At 33.7% G+C, this 22,275-nt stretch overlaps 2 protein-coding genes across 2 annotated transcripts; both read left to right on the forward strand.

Moving 5' to 3' along the window:
* The first annotated feature begins 7,310 nt into the window (after positions 1-7,310).
* LOC141679887 (uncharacterized) lies at positions 7,311-7,817 on the forward strand. The gene has a single exon (XM_074486255.1). It carries the CDS (start codon positions 7,311-7,313, stop codon positions 7,815-7,817), a length of 507 nt encoding a protein of 168 aa, XP_074342356.1.
* Positions 7,818-19,593: 11,776 nt separating this feature from the next.
* LOC141679888 (uncharacterized) lies at positions 19,594-20,562 on the forward strand. Its single transcript, XM_074486256.1, has 2 exons — positions 19,594-19,866; positions 19,942-20,562. Exons 1-2 carry the CDS (start codon positions 19,594-19,596, stop codon positions 20,560-20,562), a joined length of 894 nt encoding a protein of 297 aa, XP_074342357.1.
* Positions 20,563-22,275: the final 1,713 nt, after the last annotated feature.

Genomic DNA, 22,275 nt, shown 5'->3' on the forward strand with positions numbered 1-22,275 from the left:
ACTCTTCTACTCGAGGATTTCGAACGTACTGACTATAGATATACACCCATTTCCAATGACTCGCCTTCAACGATCAAAAATTTGGATTGATCACTATATGCAAAATAAACTTGGACAAGAGCCCCATTGGCTCTTGATCAATCACTTAATTCAAATCAGATACTTATCGTTTTTAGCTTTAACAGGTCAAACACACTCTATGTACACACTGTTGCGACGGTAACATCAACTCATGAACAACTTTATCTATATTTATCAATATCTCGAATGGTTCACTAATTTTAGGACTTAGCTTGTCCTTTCTACTCAAACTTATCCAATCTCTTTCAAGACGACACTTATACTAACACTACCGGTCCTATTTCTATACTCATACTTTCTCTCAATACAATTTCTTCTTCTTTCTTTGTCTACTCCGAGCGACTTCAATCAATATTACTATGCTCTTGGTGTGCCAATTTAACTTAGAATTTGACACCTTTCTTTCTCCCACTTTATTTTAATAGAAATGGGGACCTACACTTGCGTTCACATGAAGCTTGGTAAAGTGGCATTCCAAAGCTGACATCGTTGATAATTGATCTTTCCGGTGTTTCCTTAAAATTCAACCTCTCAACATACTTTATAGTTCCTGAATTGCTTTATCATTCTGACCCTTTGTTTAAGGATGATAGGCGGTGCTCATTTTCAACTTGGTTTCCAAACATTTAAACATCTCTTACTCTTTTTTCATCAGTTAAGGCTGAAAAATAATCTCATATATTCACGTATTATCACCTTTAAGTATTTGAACTTCAGATTCTACTCTTTTTAATCCATTTATTAACTCTTCGGTGGTCTTAATTACATCCAATCCTTTCTGTCGGCATAAGGCATCTGTTACCATACGGCTTTGCTTAGGTAGTTATAAATGGATTAATTCAGAATCTTTTGTTAACCTTGGTCAAAATTTCATTCTTGAAGACTCAACGTATAGTTGCTTTCCTTCTGATCTTTGGAGAAAAATCTTTGGGCATTTCATGCAGGCTTTCTTATTCTTTGAGTAGCTGAGGATGTTATCAATAAATACAATTTGATTATCAAAGTACTCCTTATAACCCATGTTCCTTAATTCCTTACAGCCACCTGATACACTGGTTATTTCACATAATATCACTAGAGCTTGCAATGCTCATAACTCACTTTAATCGTAATCTCTGATATATTCTCTGGTCGGATCTTAAATTAATCCTCAAGACATAACACACTTCTTAAATTAGGTCTCATAGGTAATCAATCTTTATATGGGTCACTTATTCTTAATCGTTGTTTTATTAAACTCCCGCTAATCAGTACATAATCTCATAATTTCATTTCTTTTCTCTAGCAACATCACTGATACATTTTACGATTCGCTTCTTGTAAAACCATTCCTTGGTCTGCCTTATTCACTAGGCCTCCGATACTTTGCCTTGATTCTTTGACGTGTCCAACACTTCCCAATATATTTTGAAATTCCCTTCTAATACCTGCTTATCACTATTTTGCTTTAAATTTCCGTATATCTTGGCATTTTTTTTCAATAAATTAAATACTTTATATTGTGAATTCCCTGTGGGATCTCATTTCTTAATCCTGCTACTTATAGCATCCAGGTACTGGAAGAAAACCTAGGAATATCGTGATCGTTCTCATGGGCACATAAATTTCCTTTTACTAACTATTAACATCGTGTTCGATTATCTTTTATTGACATCCTATCTTTCTCTTCATAACTTCGACTGAAAGGTCATACTATCCATCCTTGTTCCTTTTGGATTACGAACTTTAACTTCCAATTCCAACCTCTAAAATTCCATGGATAATTCTTCTGGTGTAGTCTCTATGTTTGTTCTCTCTCCTTTTTACTTATCTCTTGCCACTACATTGGCTTTCCCTCGTGAATTCATACTTTAAACTCTTATGGTCCATATAGATCTCACACCTTTCTCCATACATATCATGTTTACCAATCTTCAAAGTGAATATTAGTACTGTTAGTCCCAGTTATGATTAGGATACTTCTGCTCATAAGGTTTCAGTTTTTTGGGTACATATACAATAACTTTATTGTGCTACATCAACAGACATCCTACTCCCTTATGAGAAGCATCACCATAGACTACCAAATCTCCTTGATACATTCAAAGTGATAAAGCAGGTGTTTTAACCATTCTTTCATTTAACTCCGCAAACTTTCTTCACCCTTCTCCATTTCATATAAACTTCTCGCTATTTTATGGTTAGCTTCGCCAAAGGTATTACAACTTTGAAGAAATCCTGCATAAGTTTTCAATAATAACCAGTTCAGGTTAAAACTTCTTACTTTTATTGGTGCTTTCAGCCTTCTTTTATTCATAGTAACTTTAATTTCTACTGGATCTCCTTTGGTCTCCTCTTCACTGATTACTTATGCTTTCTACCATCAAAACTTTCATCTTACAAACTTTACATACAACTTCTTTCTTCCTCGACTCCTCTGTTATCATTAAATGCTTCGCATGGTCCTCCGTTGACTTTAAGTAACACAAATACAACCCATCCACATACTCCTTAAAGATTCTGTCCATCAAGTTTTAATATTATTGGTATATTGATTAATTCAAATGATATCACTATAACTTTATAGTAGCAGTACTTAGTTCTGAAAATTATCCTTGATATGTCCATAGGTTCAATCTCCAATTGATAACGCCCAAATCTTAAATTAATTTTAGAAAATACTTTGTTTCTTCTGTTTGATCAAACAAATCAGTAGTTCGAGATAACAGATACTTACTCTTGATAATAAACTTGTTGAGCTTTCTTTAGTCGACGCATACTCTCATACTTCTATTTTCTTATTAACAATTAGTACTGGTGCATTTCACGGGATATACTGGGTCTAATCGCTTCTTCTTCTAGTATCTCTTGCCTCTGCTTTGCTGACTTTCTCATTTTAAGTAGTGCCATTTTGTGTAAGGCCTTGGTCACTGGCTTCATCTCAGGTGATAAGTCAATTGCGAGCTTCTTTTCTCTATCGAGAAGAAATGTTGATAACTCATCTAAATCATATCTTGAAACTCCTTAATTGCTATAAAATCATCAAATTTTGCTTGCTTCTGACTTTTATTTTTCTCATAATCACCATAATGCTCACATTTTGATCACCGTAATCATCGTTAACAAATTTCTTTACCCTCCTTCTTCCTTCATACCTCATCATATTCTCATTTGACGTCTTCAGGACTATCTCTTCATCACAACGGTTCGTCTAGCCACACGCTTAAATAGTTGATCCATTTCTTAGAATAATGTCAAATCCTCTTATCTTAAATGATATTGATTCTTTACAACATATTGCCAGAAATCTCAATTCCACCATTGGTACTCACTTATTTAACAAAATACATGTTCTTGACTTGTTAGTCCTTTGATCCTAATCTTATCAATTCAACAGGGTAATTCATCTCATCAACAAAACCTTGAGAGATAAATAATTAAGTTTCTCTCACATCTTTTAATACTTTAGCACATAAGGTATTCACCATAATCATCCATGTCATCACGTCCGTATTCTGAATAACATATTTCAAAGGAAAATCGCATATTCTCATTTTCGGAGACGTATTCCCTTATTGGAGTAGATTCGCTTGATTCTTAGTGCATTCCTGATTGGGTTAGTGATTTGTAATTCTCGCCATATGCCCTTGTTTTCTTTCCATGCATGAGAGGTAGATGGAACTTTGCCCGTTTGGTCCATAATACGTTGATTTCTGATTGAAAACAGAAAACTACTTGCAAAGAATGACAGTATAACGAAACAACCAGAAGGATTCATAAAAAAATTTAGAGTAGAAAAGAAAGAAGAAACAAGGATTTGGATATGAATGAGACAACCATATTGGTACTTAAGATGGCCAGTCTTTCATACCATATGGCATACAGCACATGATTAGGTGGCGTCCCACCCGACTCTTCGTCATTCTGACAAAGTGTCTCACCTGAACACTGTTTGTCCCAATCAGAAAGCAAAGTGGCTTCACCAATTAAATCGAATAACTACAGCACGAAATTAATTTCATTTCACGAAATTATTCAATTAAATTTCCTGCATAAAATAAATAATAATTAAAATCAGTACACTCCATCAAGAAGAAGCAAAACAACAACCCGATTACACATCACAAATCGGCCGGAAAATGGATAGAAACGTGAAGCAAAATTGGACAAGAATAGTAGGCAGACAGAACTGTACAACCCAGGCAACACAAACATATATTTGACATGTACATACATATATAATACACGGCCGAACACAACCACGGCCTCGCCACCACCGCCTCCTCGGAAGCCGAGGAAGGGCGGCTGACACCGCATGAATCACCGGGAAAAATGAGAATTACGGCAAATAAACTGAAGAGCACATCCCTGACAGCTTACCGAACCATAACCATCGCGAGGGGAGGGGAAAACCCGAGAGAAAAAAATCAAAGCAGAGATATAGAAGAAAGAAAAGGGATGAGAACAATAGAGCTTATGCCCTTTTATTTCTGTATATATTTTTTTCTTGTTTGTTTGCAGCCCAACACGTGTCCACAAAATGGCTAAACACTCGACACGTATACAATTAACACCCGACAACCAAATTTTGTACCGTATTTTCGTAATTATCGGACTAGGGTGTGAATAAAACAAATTCGTTATTCGTACCCGCAATTCACAATTAACGAACCGAGTTTCCCTTAAAACAATTTCAGAAAATCATGAAACTAGTCTTATAATATTAGAAATATCCCGAATTTTATAAAAACATAAATTTCGTAATTTTAAAACAATTTCTAAAATGCACTTTATGCCCGCTTTTATCAATTAAAGGAATCGACGCGCGGGTAAAATTAATCCCAAAAATTCCCAAAATAATTTTAAAATTTCTGGAATATTCCCAACTTAAATAAATATGAGTTTCATAATGTTTGAAGAGTTCTAGAATTAAATATGGATTTTACAAATAAAAGCAATCAGAAAATCATTTAAAGATAAATAATTAATAAAATATTGATTTCTCAATTTTATAAAATCCTAAAAATAATTATTGAAATTATAAAATCATAAAAACAATTTTAGAGACACTTCAAATATTTATACAAATAAAGTTGCATTAAATCCACTTTAAATATTGAACAATTCAATGCAATTCCTTAATTAATCACGCGAACTACCCGGTACATCATAAATCGTACCTAGATAAAAATCAAACAACACATACCGGTCAAACCAAAATATATATTTTATTTAATAATTTCCATAATAATCACATATTTAAATAATTCAAAAATATATGGGTCGTTATACTGGCCCTAGGACGGATAACTCTCCAAAGGGTTCTAATAAATCTTCAGCCTCAGTGGCAACTAAGAATCCATGTACAGTTCCTACAAGCCCCCCTACCTTGGAAGATATACATGATAGTGTCTCTGTGCAAAATGGTATAATTACAGTTTATCTTTTAAAGGTTACTGTGTTTGAGTCTAGTGCACGCACGGAACCTTTACCAAATAATGATGTTAATACTTAAAATAAGAATATATGGAGTTCTATTGTAACTAAGAGCATTCCTTCTAAGAAACCCACATCTAATGATACTGTAAAAATTACTTTTAATGAGGATGGTTCGGCAACAGGTAGACAACCTAAGGATTTTTTTTCCAATGCTCGTAAAAATTGGAGTACTAATATCATAGGGCATTTCATTGGGGGAAGTTTCGATTTTCGTTTTGTGCGTGAGCAAGCTTTTAAGTATTGGAAAAATCATGGCTTGAGCAGAGTGTTTTATAGCTCCAAGGGCTATTTCACTTTCAAATTCAATTCTGAGAAGGAGAAGCAGGATGTTCTTAACCTAAATTCGGCTGTTATGGGGATCGAACTCTCTACTTACTACCTTGGATAGAAGCTAACAAATTTATGAAAAATGTCATAGAATCAGTTCCTTGTTAGTTGAAACTGGAAGATGTTCCACATTTATATTAGTCTCGGGATGGTCTTACTCACATTGCAATGGTAGTGGGTTTGCCATTGAAATTTGATGAAACATCTTCAAGATTTGAGCCCACTAAGTATACATCTGTTCAGGTGATGTTTTCCTATTCTAGCCCAAGGCCGGACTTTGTTTGGGTGCCATTTCAAGATGAGTTTGGTGAGGAGGAATTAGTCAAGGTTAACATAGTTTACCCAAAGTTACCTTACTCTTGCAGCCACTGTAAAGCATTTGGGCACTCCTTCTCGAGGTGTGCTCATAACCCTAATATTGTCAAACCGAATCCTAGACCAAGACCTGGGGGAGCTACTCAGGGTGCTTCAAAATTGGCAAAGAAAAATTAGCCTTCCAATGAATTAGCCCAAGTACAACATGATGGTCCTAGTGCTACTACTAATGTAAACAATAAAGATATTAACCCTGTGGTTTTCGGTGAATTCTTGGGCTGTGATCTGGTATTGGATGGTGATCAGACTCTTGAGGATGTTCAGCAACAGGAAGGCAACACAGATAATGTTGACAACTTAGAGGAATTTGACAGGGAATCTGGCAAAGAAATTGACACCAATGATTTGGTAAATGCTTCAACTCAGTTGGAGGAACAAACGGTGGGAACTCTTGTATTAGAATCCACTACCAATAATGAGGGCACAATTATTAATAATATTGCAGCAAAATCACCAGGTCAAAAAAGAAGAAGAGGCCGTAGCCAGGATGCTACACGAGTGAGAACTATACTTGCAACACTCGCATCACCCGCAGCGCCTGCAGTATGCACATCACCTACACCTGCAGTAGTTGTTGCACCAAAATCACCCATTATCATTGAACTCAAAGCTCCAAAGTCTGATTTAATAGATGAAGATGGGTTTAGAAAGGTGTTAAACAGGAAAAGTTTAGCACACAAAAAGAGTCATGCACTGGCTGTTAAGCCCCGTAGCCTCAGACGTTTGAAATGAATTTTGCAGCTTGGAACGTAAGGGGCATCAACAAAGCCTCTCATCAAAAAGAGTTGCAAAATTTTATTCTATCTAATAAAGTTAACCTCATGGGAGTTTTAGAAACTAAAGTCAAGAGTGGTAATGTTGTGGCTATTTTGAAGAAAATTTGTAGGGACTGGAAATGTTTATTTAACTATAATCACCATTACAATGGTCGTGTATGGGTTGGTTAGAATCCCAGTGTGTGGGATATTTCTATTCACTCGATGTCTAGCCAGATTATTACTTGTAATGGTATTTTTCTAGAAAAGAACATCTCCTTTTAAGTATCGTTTATGTATGCTTTCAATGCTGCAATAGACCGAGTCCCTCAGTGGGATTATTGTTTATCTTTGAGTACTACTACCTCACATTGGTGCCTCCTCGGTGTTTTCAATTGTGTTACTAGTCTTGGTGAAATTTCTGGTGGCAGGGAACATTGGACCCCAGCAATGCAAGCATTCAAAGATTGTCTTGCTAACTGTGGCCTTGATAATGTGCGTATAGTGGGGGATATATTTACTTGGACCAATAAGTGTCAAAATAACCCTGTGCTAAAACGCTTAGATACAATGATAGCTAATGGTCACTGGTTCAATTCTTTCATCGAGGGAAATATTTTTGTCAAACCACGTGGCATCATGGACCACAATTCTATCTTTTTTGAAGAGCCAATGCAACTTCAAAAGCTCAAAAACCTTTTCAGTTCTTCAACTTCATGGTCGATATTCCTGGGTTTCATGATGTTATTAAAAAAGCCTGGTCTTTACAATGCTCAGGCCCTTGCTATAATCATTTTCTAATGTCCTGATAGCAAGAGCTAATCTAGAGGATATCCAAATGTGTATGATTAATAATGGAGATCCCACTCTTCTTACATTGGAAAAAGACCTCATTATCAAGCTCAATATGCCTCTTGTCGAGGAGGAATATTTATATCTTCAAAAATATAGATTGAAGTGGATGGGGCTTGGAGATGGAAATAACTTTTTTTTCCACAAACAATGTAAAGCAAACTGGAATCATAACAAGGTGCTAGCTCTTCAGGATTCGGGAACCATGGTGCATGGCTAGTTACCGTGTGCTAACTTAGCAGTCAATTACTTGGAAAACCTGTTAGGGCCTGAGATTGTTCACTCTTGTATTGATTAGGAGCATGTGGATTGCAAGGTCTTTACTGAGGCCCAGGCTACTTTACTTTGTGCTTAAGTTAGAGATGCTATTATTCTTGATACCTTGAATAAAATGAAGAAAAACAAGGCTCCTGGGCCTGATGGCTTTAATATCGAATTTTTCTTTGCTATCTGGAGCACCATAAGGCCTGATTTCTGTCCTTCAGTAAAGAATTTTTTTTAGACTGGGTTTTTCCCTCAGGTATAAACTCAACATTCATCTCCTTTATTCCTAAAGTAGATTCGCCCACTATTATGAGTGACTTTCGCCCTATCTCCCTTTGCACTGTTATGTATAAATGCATATCCAAAATCATAGCAGCAAGGCTCAAATTAATCATGCCTTCTATCATTGATATTGCTCAATCTGTATTTATTCCGAGGAGGTCTATATCTGACAACATATTGCTTGCTCAAGAATTATTCTGTGGCTATGATAGGGACTCAGGCTCCTCTAAGTGTGCACTCAAGATTGACCTTCATAAGGCATTCGATTCTTTAAAGTGGGACTTTATTATGGCTATTTTGTCTAGGCTTCATTTCCCAGACATTGTTATCAGGTGGATCAAAGTGTGTCTTTGCACTACTCACTTTTCTGGAAAGCTAAATGGATTTATTCACGGGTATTTTGCAGGGTCTAAGGGCATTTGCCAAGGGGATCCAATATCTCCTTATATCTTTGCCATGTGTATGCAAATATTGTCCAGTATCCTCAACAAAGTCCCTCAGAATTTCAAATATCACTGGCATTATAAAGAAATGGGCCTCACGCACCTGTTTTTTGCTCATGACGTTCTCTTTTTTTCTCATGGATCCCGTAATTCGGTTATGCATATTATGGATTCGATTGCTAAATTTTCATCTTGGAGTGGTCTATCTCTTAGCTTCCATAAAAGCAACATCTTTTTAAGAAACTGTGATCCTGATTTTATTGAGTGGTTTGATTCCTTGTTGATTCTCAAAGATACTTTGCCAGTTAGGTTCCTTGGTGTTCCATTAATCACTTCGAGGCTTAGTGTGCATGACTGCATGATCGTTGTCACCAAAATCATGAACATACTTAATGCTTAGACTAATTTGTTACTGTCTTTGGATGGGAGAGCTCTACTCATCAAGTTTGTGGTTGGTGTTATTGAGGCTTTTTGGTGTAACCACTTTTTATTACCTGGAGCAGTCCACTCAACTATTCAGTCTCTCCTTACTAAATTCTTGTGGCGTGGAAATATTAATCATAAAGGAGGCGCCAAGATTGCTTGGCAAACAGTTTGTCTCCCTCGTGAGGAGGGGGTCTCGGTTTAAAAAATTTGCTCAAATGGAACAAGGATCAAATTATTGGTCACATGCTAAAGGTCATCACTAATTCTAGTAGTCTTTGGACTTCCTGGGTTAACAAAACTGTCCTCAAAGGCAAGCATTTTTGGATAACTAAGCTTCCTACGGACTGTTCATGGATCTAGAAAAAAATTCTCAACCTTCGTACCTTGACTTTGCAGTTTGTTTCTTTTCGAGTTGGTGATAGTGAGTCAATCTCACTTTGGTGGCATAATTCTTGCTGAGCCTCTCACAAGACCTCTCCTATTATTTCTCAGTTTTCTATGCATCATGGTGATAAACTTAGTGCAATTATTAACAATGGCAGTTAGTGTCTCCCTCGAGCAAATCCAAGAAGTCACCATCTGGACCCTATCCTTCTTCACTGGCTCTCAACTTTTGATTCTCCTGCTTTGGCTTCAAGTCCTGATACTTTGTTATGGGATGGTCGTGATGCAATCAAGACTATAACCTGGGATATTTGGAACTGTTTAAGATTCAAAGGTGATTTGGTTCCTTGGCACCGTGTGATTTGGCACAGACTACGTACAAACCGTTATGCTCACCACCAATGGATTTCTTGTCACGGGAGGCTTCCTACTTTGGCACGTCTGTATAGATTTGGTATTGTTAATTCTCAGCAATGTCATCTATGTATTTCTTCCCGAGAGACTATTTCACATATCTTTCTCCATTATTCGTACAGTAGGTGTATTGTGGCGCTTTGCTATGCCCAGACTTTCTGCTATCATGTTTGGAGGGAGCAGAATGCTCGAGCTCATGATTCTGGTATTTTTGGTCCCGGGAAGCTGCTCAAAGGAATTAACAACGATGTTTCTGCTAGACTCCAAAGCTCTGTTTGGTTTTCTAAGCTTGTAATTAATAGACCTGATCTTATTCCTTGTATTAGTTTGTAGTAGGTTTCTTTTCAGTTGACTGTTGCTCCTGCTTTTTTGCTTTCTATCTCCAATCTTTGCTAGATTGGTTATAGATAGTTTCTCTATTGCCTGTCATAGAGCATAGGGTAGATCCCTTGTTGTTCTTGGTTCTTTTGTTGATATATACTTAATTTAGCAAAAAACAAAAAAAAATGTACTTTACAACCACATACATATGCCAATTTTATACACCATATAAAATCCAAAAATACCAATTTTTATGAATAAGTAGATCCTAACTATCTATAAAATATAAATTACTTAAAAATAAAACTTTATATATTCAAAGTAAAAGTTTTGAGAAAATAAATATAAACTTCTAGATGTAAATACTCACTCTTAATTTTAATACAACACCATAATTTTCAAAAGAGTAAAATCTAAAATCATATTTTATTAATACTGCTATATTTAGATTTACTGATCATTAGAACACTTTTTGTAAGTAACAAAATTTTAAAAAAATACAACCTAAAAACATGCTAACAAATTAAAAAATACTAATACTTACTCTATACACATATACTAATATTTACAATTAAAAATATTTATTTCATCAACATTATTCGACATCTAGGTTTAAATATATACTTTTCAATAACACACCTATGTAAATTTTGTGAATAATTGCAACCTATCAACCAATAAATCCCAAAACTAGTTAACAAATAAAACTATATACATTGAGAGTAAGAGTTTTGGCTGAACAAAAATAAACTTTTACATGCAATATTCACTTTCACACAGTTTTAATACAACACCATAATTTTCCAAAAAAATATGTTTTTAAAGTTTAAAAAATCTAATATTATTCCACTGTTAAAATTATTGAGTATAAATAAATTTATAATAACTACCACATTTTATTATATATACCTATCAATATCAGACACATATTCATGTACCTCCTTAGTTTTTGATGATCACAACACATCAAGACATCATGTAATTATTTGAGAGTTGTTATTTGAGAATGATTGCACGATATATCAGCTTAATGACATTGTTGTTTAAGTATCATGACAGCAAGCTGTCATAAGACAGTGATCTATTTCTGCAAGCTATGATCACCTTATTCCGAATAACAGTAAGCCAAGTCGGACAATCCAGATTCAACAAGGAAACAAATTTTTAAGGAGAAATTCGAGGAATTTCTTCTAACGAATCGTAAGGACTTCTCTGTTTTATTATATGTGGTTTATATATACTAGAGCTCAGTTATAAAATGTTTTCTAGTTTCAAAACAGTTCCTAATATGTAGGAGTTTATTTTATCTTTAAACTCTATCTCATACAAATCTGATTAAAAATGGTTTATACTCTGTTAAAATAGAAGAGACTTTTTCTGATCATTTTTCTTTCTTTCTCTCTTCTGTCGAACGTATACATGAACGTTGGAAATCATCCCAACGAACTGAAATGTTAGAATTGGATTATAACCGATGTAAGTTATTGAGATTGTTTTGAACATTGGTGTATATGTATATATGAAGTTTCTTGAAGTTTTTATGATGTACTTATTGCAGCATGAACACTCACAACTCACTGAACTTTATTGTTTCTAAAATACTCTCGGGCTCTGAATTATATATACACGTTATAACTTAGAGATCCTATAGTTTGAGTTGTAATCACTTTATCATTCGATTTATATTGTTCGATTTGTATTGTGTAGTTGTTGGATAGTTGGCTAAGGGAAACAAGGGTTTGGTGAACTAGTGCTAGAGAAGTTTGTACTACGGGGTAGTATAGTACTTCATACAAATCATCTAAAGAGATATGGGATACTCTGAAATTGTATCACGAATGATCCAAGAGATTAAAGAAGGTGAAATTGAGCAAACTAATGAATGAGTTTGGAAATTTCAAGCTTCAAGATGGAGAAACTATTCGAGAAAGTCAAGCTAGATTCCAGAAAAATCTGAATCCCTTAAAGTAACTTGTCAAACATATCCCTCCAGAGGAAATTAACATGAAGATACTTAGTGTTGTGCTATTAATCTATGAACCAAAGGTAACAGCTTTAGAATCCACTCCAACTATAGATATCATGGATCACTTGGCTATTTTTGCAGAATTGGAACAATTTAAAAGAAAAAATCAAGGAAAGCCAATCAAGTTCTATGCAAGCTCCAGTTGCTCAAATGAAGCAGTTAGCTCTTCACACTAATGACAGCTTATTGGAATCTGAAGATGAATCAGATAAAGAACTTGCTTTAATATCCAGGAAGATCAGAAAGATGATCGAGAAGAGGGACAAGCTGAAAAGAGATAAAGGCAAATTTTCCAACAACAAGAAGGCCAACAAGGATTCTAAAGATCAGACATGCTTTGAATATGGAAATCTAGGCCATTACAAGAGGGACAGCTACAAATTGAAGTCAAAACAACAATCTGTCTTCAACGATAAGAAGAAAGATAAAGCTTTAATGACTTAGAGTGATGATGACTCAGTTTCCAATGATGATTCAAGTGGAGACATGGTTAATCTTGCCCTAGTTAGACTTGATGATGATTCTATTCGAGAAAATTCAGAAAGTGGCTACCTAGAAAGTGATTCAAAGGAAGAACAGAGTGAGGTAAACTCTTGTAAATATAATTTATCTTCTGAAAATATTATTTTGGAACCACTAACCATGCAGGAATGTGAAGATGTATCTATGGGAGAATATCACTCTCTTAATACTGAAAATAGCAAGTTAAAAGAGAAGAATATTTATCACAAGACCATAATACAAGATTTGATGAGCAAAGTGGATACGTGGATTGACAATAAGGTACATCCACAAGCTGACAGAGAGGCTGAAAGCAAGGATCTTCACGCTAAAGTCAGTCATATGGAAAATTTCAACAAAATTCTCCTCAAAAGAAACAAGACTCAATTAATGGAGATCATAGAGCTAAAAAAGGAGATTGAAGTAAGGGATGAATGTTTGGAGCTGTTCAAGCTCAGAGAATCAATAAATATAGAACCTACAAATCAAGTAGAAAAACCATTTCAACAAGCTGAAATCTTAGTCAGCAAGCTAAAAGGATTGGTCTGCTCATAAAGGAAGTTGAGGATCTGAAAAGGGGAATGGGATCTTTTGTTGAAGGAGAAGAGAGTCTCAAATCAATGATGAACAACACAAATATTCCATTAGTTAGAGAAGAAATTGGAATGAATGCAAACAAGAAGGAAAAAGCTCAAAGATATAAAGGGAAATATGGCATACCCTATGATTATGCTATGTCTTGAAAGATATGCCATAGTTGTGGAAAGAAAGAGCATTTGGAAAAATATTGCAGAGTTCAGAATGGACAGAAATCATACCATGGAGGAAATAAACAGAAAAAAGCTTACTATGATCAGAATGGTAGAACAAATACAACTTACTATAATCAAGGTGACAGAGTTAAATCACCCAGATTTATCCAAAAATGGATAAAGAGATCTGATTTACATGTTTTTTATATTTTATCTTCTTACCATGTTGGACCCAACAAACTTTGTGTACAAAATGGTTGAGTTGTTTTATTTGTTTTGTAGATGTGTTTTGCCGCTCAAGTCAAATCAACTCAATGGATCTTGGATATCGGATGTACTAGATATATGAGTGGAGACAAAGCTCAATTCTTGAGTCTTCAGATGAAATAGGTTAGAAGAGTGAGTATTTGTGATAGAAAAACTCTTCAAATCCTTGGAAAAGGTAAAATAGGTAATAAACACATTTCAATTGATAAAGTTCAATATGTTAAAGGCCTAAAATATAATCTGCTTATTATAAGTCAGTTATATGATGATGGTCATAAGGTTGATTTTGGTATTGAGATGTGTATTATTATTATTGGTACTAACAAAGTCCCCCTAGTTGCTAGAAGGTAAGGAAATATATATATTGGAGTTTGAGTTACAGAAAATAGCTTGCTGTCTTGCTGTAATAGACAGGGATCCTTATGTTTGGCCTAAAAGATTGGGTCATGCTCATATGGACTTGCTTAATAAGCTTTCAAAGAAGAATCTAGTTAGAAGTTTACCTAAAATCAAGTATGTCAAGACTGAGGTGTGTTCAGCATGCCAATTAGGCAAGCAAATTAGAAGTACTCACAAAGCAAAGAAGATGGTATCTACTTCTAAACCCTTAGAACTTTTGCATTTAGAATTATTTGGTTTAGAAGCTTATAAAAGTATTGGTGGTAATCAATATGGTTTTGTAATTGTTGATGATTATTCTCATTTTACATGGGTATTGTTTCTTCATACGAAAGATGCTGATTTTATTGAGTTTGAAAAACAAATTAAGTTACTTGATAATAAGCTCAATACAAAGCTTGTAGGTATAAGAAATGATCGAGGTGGTGAATTCCAAAAAGACTTTATTTCTTATTGTGAAGAAACAAGAATAACACACGAATTCTCGGCTCCAAGGACTGCACAACACAATGGTGTGGTAGAAAGAAAGAATAGGTCATTGCAAGAAACAGTAAGGACATTGTTGTAAGAAAGGAAGCTACCTAGAAGTTTTTGGGCAGAAGCAGTCAACACAACATGCTATGTTCTGAATAGAGTATTGATAAGACCTATTTTGGACAAGACTTCATATGAATTGCTAAAGAAAAAGAGGCCCAACATCAGTTACTTTAAGATTTTTGGCTCAAAGTATTTTGTTCTCAAGACAATTGGTAATGATGGTAAATTTGATGCTAAATTTTATCAAGCTATTTTTCTTGGTTATTCTATGAATAGTAAAACCTATAGAGTTTATAATTTTTCTAAGCATATTGTTGAGGAATCTATAGATGTTACTTTTCAAAAACCTAACAATGATCATCCAAGAGACGAGGAAGATGATACAGGTGAAGCTGGACAACAACAAGCTGAAACAGAGAAGTATACTCCAAAACAGCAAGCTAAAACATAGACTGATTCTGGAAAATAGCAAGCTGAAATTGAAACTGCCTCTCAAAATTAGCAAGCAGAAATTCTACTCTAGCTGATGATGCAATTGTAAATATGGCAAAGATGACTCTTGATGGTCCTACAGGTAATAGAACAAAGGATAAAATGCCAATCTATGATGGTGGAGACTTAGCTCCTTCATCTAAGATAATGAAGACCTCACATGATGATATCTCAAAGCATTCATTGCCAAAAGCTACACGAACAGTGAAGAATCACCGTTCATAACAGGTTATTGGTGATATTAGTGATGGACTCAAGATAAGGAAAGGCAATGCAATTTTTTGTTGTTATGCAGTATTTTTAGCTCAAGAGGAACCCAAGAAAAGAATGTCAAAAAAGCACTCGAAGATGAAAATTGGATCAAGCCTATTCAAGAAGAACTCAATCAATTCAACAATGTGATGTTTGGGAACTTGTCAAGCCACCAAAGAATGCTTCAGTCATTGGTAGAAAATGGATTTTCAATAATAAAGTGGATGAATTTGGTTACGTTACTCCAAATAAAGCAAGGCTGGTGGCACAATGGTACAATCAACAAGAACATTTTTTAAGGATTATAACCCTTCATTGTAAAAATGATATGATTGAAAATTTTAAATGACTATATTTGAAAGTTAGTGACCATGCCTTAAAACAAACATATGATTGAACTTTTAATATTTTATTATGTCTGGTATATCTAATGTCTCTTTTTTGTAAAAAAAATTACAAGTTATTGACATTTCCTAATAAGTTGGCGGCCAAACTGTTGAAAGATTATTATTTCTCAAGAGCATGAAAATAATTTGGATACATTGTATATCTAAAATATATGTTATTTATTTCTTTTTGAAAAATCTTACCATGAAAATAATTTTTTTCTTATAAAGGATGAAAAATGGCTAAATGTTAAGATTTGTTTCTATATGGCCCTTCTAAAAGAATTCATTTTTCCAAAAAATGATGAAAAGGGCTACAATGCCAAGATTTAATTTATATTTTCTATAATTTTATTTTATATCCAGAAATATATGAGTGGTGTAGATTTTATTTTGTGAGTGATTTAAAAATTGGTAAATGACTAAAAATTCATAAATCATATGTTATGTAATATATTAAAATGATAATATAATCTACTATATAAATATTATATTTAAAATAAATATAACTAAATACATATGTTCCAACTAATACATATTTTATTTAATCTTTTTTAAATAGAATTTACATGACAATTATAAGCTAAATGATTATCTCTTGTTTTATTACATGAGATCAAACTGTTAGCCTATAAACATATTTAATTTTGATGATCACTTAGATTATACATGGCACATTGGAGAAGAAAATGTTTGTTTTGGAGGGTGTATTTTATATTAGTTTTTAATGTCAATTACTAAGAATGCTACTATATATATATATATATATATATGTAATTAGATGGATTATTTTGGTGTCCTCATTTACATGAGGGGTAAGAATTTTAATATTTTATATGTTAGTTTTATACTTATTTTAAATTTGAAAAATATATGAGTTTTAAATAGAATAACTTAGTTTTATACTTAATTTAAATTTGAATAATATATGAGTTTTAAATAGAATAACTTTTCATAATTAAAAAGATTTTGAAGTTAACTAGTCCTAAATATATGCTTATATTTGTTGAGGGCAAAATGATAAAAATATATAGTAAAAATAATTAATTAATTAAATTTTTAATTTTTGGTCTATTACAGTATAGTATATGGAACTATACACATATATGTTTTAATATTATATAATTTTTTAATTTAATATTTAAACAAAAATTAAAAAGAATTATGTGTGTTATTTCAAAAAAGGTGATTTGTGGTAATTAAAAAAAGTTAATAGGTTATCTTTAAATAATTATAATATTTATATTTATTTTATTAAATAGAATTGTTGATGATACTTTAGGAAAAGTGTCATTTTACTGGGAAAAATAAAAAAGATAATCTTATAGTTGAAAAATGACATTCTTTTATATAGTATGGACTAGCAATGATTAGTAATTATAAAATCTAATTTCATTAGAGAGAATTAGCCCTCACATATTTGAAAAAAAGAGTGTTTCAGTTGGGGTAAATAAAAAATAATGTGTTTTATATAGTAAATATTATTGATTAATATAGATTCTAAATAAATATGTCATAAAATAATCAATTAAATATAATTAGTGAGAATAATATAAATAATTAAATAAGGATTACAACAATTTTAAGTTGTTTTATGTTCAATCTTTCATAAGGCTATGTATATTATTATGTCCCCTCTTGAGGGTAAGGCTATGTTTGTTTTATATTATCATGTATGACATTTTAAATTTTCCAATCTCGTGTTTCAATTGTAGAAATTTAGGAAACATTTATCAAAATTTATAATTCTTTTAATTAGTTTATGAGTTTAGTTGGAGTGGAGGTTTTAATAGTTGGTGAAGTATGTATATGCTCTCTCATTTTTTAAGGATTATAACCCTCATTGTATTTATTATAACCCCTCATTGTAAAAATGATATGATTGAAAAATTTAAATTACTATATTTGCAAGTTAGTGACCATGCGTTAAAACAAACATATGATTGAATTTTTAATATTTTATTATGTCTGGTATATCTAATGTCTCTTTTTTGTTGAATATTAATACCTAGGAAAAGGTATATTTACTCCCTAATAGTTATCTACAAGGAGACCCATTATCTTCTTACCTTTTTATTTTATGTACAAAAATGTTGGTTTATCAATATAATTGAGATAGATTCATGGAATCAATATGTGTAGGAGTTAGTCATATTTTCTTTCCACATGATAATATATTTTATTGCTCACAGGTTGTGATAAAATTAAGAACATAATTCACAAGTAGTATCAATAATCATGACTAACTTGTGAATTGCTAAAAGAAATTACAAGTTATTGACATTTCCTAAGAAGTTGGCGGCCAAAGTGTTGAAAGACTATTATTTCTCAAGAGCATGAAAATAATTTGGATACATTGTATATCTAAAATATATATTATTTATTTCTTTTTGAAAAATCTTACCATGAAAAATGGCTATATGATATATTAATTTAATATTTAAACAAAAATGAAAAAGAATTACGCGTGTTATTTCGAAAAAGGTGGTTTGTGGTACCTAAAAAAACTTAATTGGTTATCTGGTAATTATTATATTATTTGTATTTATTTTATTAAATATAATTGTTGGTGATATTTTTGGAAAAGTGTCATTTTAGTTGGAAAAATAAAAAGATAATCTTATCGTTGAAAAATGTCATTGGTTTATATAGTATGAGCTAATAATGATTAAAATGGTAGTGATTAGTAAATATAAAATTTAATTTTATTAGATAGAATTAGCCATGACATAATTCAAAAATGGAGTATTTTATTTTGGAAAAATAATGTGCTTTATATACTAAGTAGGATTGATTAATACAGATTCTAAATAAAAATGTCATAAAATAATCAAGTAAATATAATTAGGTAAAAATAATATAAGAATTAAATAAGGGCAAATAAGTAACTAGAACGTTTTTTTTTTTTGGCCTTATAAATCAAAACATATTATTTGGGCTATTTTAATTATGTCCAAATAAGCCAATTTAGTTGTGAACGTTGGTAATTTTGAATAAGTCTAGGTAGTTGTTTTGATTTAGGTAACTAGTAGTGTAATTGTATGATCATGCACCTCATTTGTAGGAGCATGGGTAGTAGCAGTTTACAAGTATGCGTTATTTCCTTAGTTTCAATAACAATCAAGTTGTATGTTTTCCATATCAGTAAATCAAGTGCTTTGTTTCTTTGCATATTTAGTTGATAACCAATATCTGGTATCAGAGTACCAAATTTTTGGCACACGCTCGATTAAAGATGAAATCAAGCAGAGGTAAACAAGGGGCATTTGGGTCGGGTTACCCAATGCTCACGAAATCCAACTAAAATTTTTGGGTCACCAAGATGAAAGTTTTTATGCAGGTTCATGACATGTGGGAGGAAATGAACCAAAAGATCCCAAGGCTGCACTCGAAGACAAGACAGATAAATGAGCTTTAGCGATGATATATCAAGGCATACCGGATGAAATAATATTGGCGATGACGGAGAAGAAAACATCAAAGGAGGCGTGGGTACCGATAAAAACTTTTTGTCAAGGAGCAGGAAAGGTTAAATAAGCTAAAGCTCAAACTCTCAAGTCATAATTTGAGTCATTGGAGATGAAGGATTCAGAGCACATAGACAATTTCTGTATGAGACTCACTGGATTGGTCACAAAGATCAGATCATTGGGAGAAGTGATTGGAGAAGAATATGTAGTGAAAAAGTTGTTGAGAGCCGTACCAACTAGGTTTCTCCAAATTCTGTCAGAACTTGAACAATTTGGGAACCTGGAGACCATGACAGTTGAAGAGGTTACAGGGGCTTTGAAATCATATGAGGAACGATTGCAAGGACAAGAGGAGAGCAGTCAAGGACATCATCAACTCTTGGTGATCGAAGAAAAGTGGTTGAAGAAAACAAAATAAGAGAGTAAACTCCTCCTAACCATAGAGGAATGGTTGAAGAGAAGTGGCAAGAACAACTCCGTAGGTGGAAGTGACTACCGTGTGAGGGATAATCGGGTTGTTCGTGATCGAAGTACTATAAAATGTTTTATTTGTGGCTCCTACGGACACTTCGTGATCGAATACAGAAAATTGAGGAAGGTCAAACAACAAAAAGGGGAAGTAAATTTGACTCAATTGAATGATGAAGAACCTGCATTATTGATGGTGATGTGTGAAAGAGATGCAAATGACATAATTAGGCTAACTGAAGATAAGAAACCAATGAATAAGAAAGAAATGGAGAAAAATATATGGTATCTTGATAATGGAGCTAGCAACCATATGACCGGGCATCGAGAAAAATTTGTGAAGCTAGATGGAATTGAAAAAGGAGAAGTAAGGTTTAGTGATGGGTCACTAGTTAAAATCGAGGGGAAAGGAAGCATAAGATTTGCTTGTAAGAATGGAGAAACCAAGGAACTTCATGGAGTGCACTACATACGAACGTTGAGGAGCAATATTATCAGTTTGGGGGAATTAACCGAGGAAGAGAATAGAGTCGAGATAAATTATGACAGTCTGTGGGTATTTGACAATTATGGGAATCTACTGATGCATGTAAAAAGATCAGGAAATTGACTCTATAAGATTTCTATTAATGAGGCAGAACAGATTTTTTTGTTGACAAAGAACAAGGATGAAGTATGAGTTTGGAAAAACGACTCTGGCACATAAACTTCAAGGCATTACAACTGATGTCAAAGAACAGGATGGCACACAGAGTACCTCCCATCAACCAACCGAAAGAAAATTGCGATGGGTGTCTTCTGGAAAAATAATCAAGTAAGTCGTTCCCTAATCGAACAAATTTTATTGCTAAATATGCTATAAAACTAATTATGTAGACTTGTGCAGGCCAATCTCCCCCCCCCCCCCACATACACCAGCTGAAAATAAATATTTTATGCTTTTATTTGATGATCACGCTCGTATGATGTGGGTGTACATGCTTAAAAGAAAAGATGAAGCGTTAGACGATTTCAAAATATTTTAATCATTGGTTGAGAATGGAGTAGAAAGAAGAATACAAGTATTGATATCTGACCGCGGAGGCTAGTTTTGCTCACAGGAGTTCAAGCTCTTTTGTGAACACCACGGAATTTTGAGGCACTACTCATCGCCATACACACCTCAACAAAACGTTGTTGTAGAGCGCTGTAATAGAACAGTTGTTGCCATGGTCCGAATCCTGTTGAAAGAAGGGTGCCAAATATGTATTAGGGTGAAGCTGTTTGACACGCAGTGTATTTGCTGAACAAATTGCTCATGAGATCACTCTCTTCTTTAATGCCATATGAGGCCTGGTTTGGGAGAAAACCTAGTGTCGAATCAGTCAAATTTTTCGGTTGCACAACCTATATGAAATAGCCGGTAGTGTATACGATAAAGCTGGATGACCATAGCAAACTTGTGGTGCAGTTTAGCCGAAAGTCGGGGATGAAAGCGAATAGGCTATTCGATCCACTATCAAAGCGTACGTATTAGCCGATATGTTGTTTTTCATGAAGAAAACATATGGTACTGGGAGAAACAAAATGATTCAAGCACCAAGTAGTCATTTTTGGAGGTTTTCAATGCAAAGACACCAGTTCAAATGAATGATTTTAATCATACACCCGAGGACAAAGCTGAATCCCCAGTCACACCTCAATCATCTTCGCAGAGTACTTCATATATAATCGATGGTAGTCTTGATAGCCAAGGTAGTCAGGATAGTTAACCACCTCGTCATTTTAGGCGTCTGTCAGATATTTATAATTATACTACCGAGATTAAGCTTGCTGATGAACTTATGTTGATGGGCATCGACGAGCCCAGATGTTTCGAAAAAGCTGTGAAAGATTTTGCGTTGAAAGAAGCAATTGATACAGAAATTTCCTTCATTGAACGAAACAACACCTAGGAATTAACTACACTCCCTAAAGGGCATAAGGCGATAGATCTCAAATGGGTTTTCAAATTAAAGAAGGATCAATATGGTATAGTCACTAAACACAAGGCCCGACTTGTAGCAAAGGTGTACGTTTAATGTCAAGTTATCGACTATGAAGACCTGTTTACCCCGATAAAAAGATTAGAAATGGTACGACTTCTTCTAACATTAGCAGTTAAGCATGACTGGGAAGTTCATCATCTCGACATCAAATCCGCTTTTCTAAATGGCATTCTCCAGGATGAGGTTTATGTTTCAAGACTACGAAAATAAGGGCCATGGAGAGACCTTCTTTTAAATATCTGCTTACTATCGCTACAACATATGTTATATCCTTTTGGACAAATTTTCGTATTACT

Source organism: Apium graveolens, chromosome 8, assembly GCF_009905375.1.
Source record: "Apium graveolens cultivar Ventura chromosome 8, ASM990537v1, whole genome shotgun sequence".
NCBI lineage: Eukaryota > Viridiplantae > Streptophyta > Magnoliopsida > Apiales > Apiaceae > Apium > Apium graveolens.

Excerpts from the sequence above, each read along its gene's own strand:
- LOC141679888 (XM_074486256.1), top strand. The coding sequence starts at position 19,594 with ATGAAGGATTCAGAGCACATAGACAATTTCTGTATGAGACTCACTGGA. Across the intron at positions 19,867-19,941 it reads AAGGACATCATCAACTCTTG|AGAAGTGGCAAGAACAACTC; the intron begins GTGATCGAAGAA and ends GAATGGTTGAAG.
- LOC141679887 (XM_074486255.1), top strand. The coding sequence starts at position 7,311 with ATGTATGCTTTCAATGCTGCAATAGACCGAGTCCCTCAGTGGGATTAT.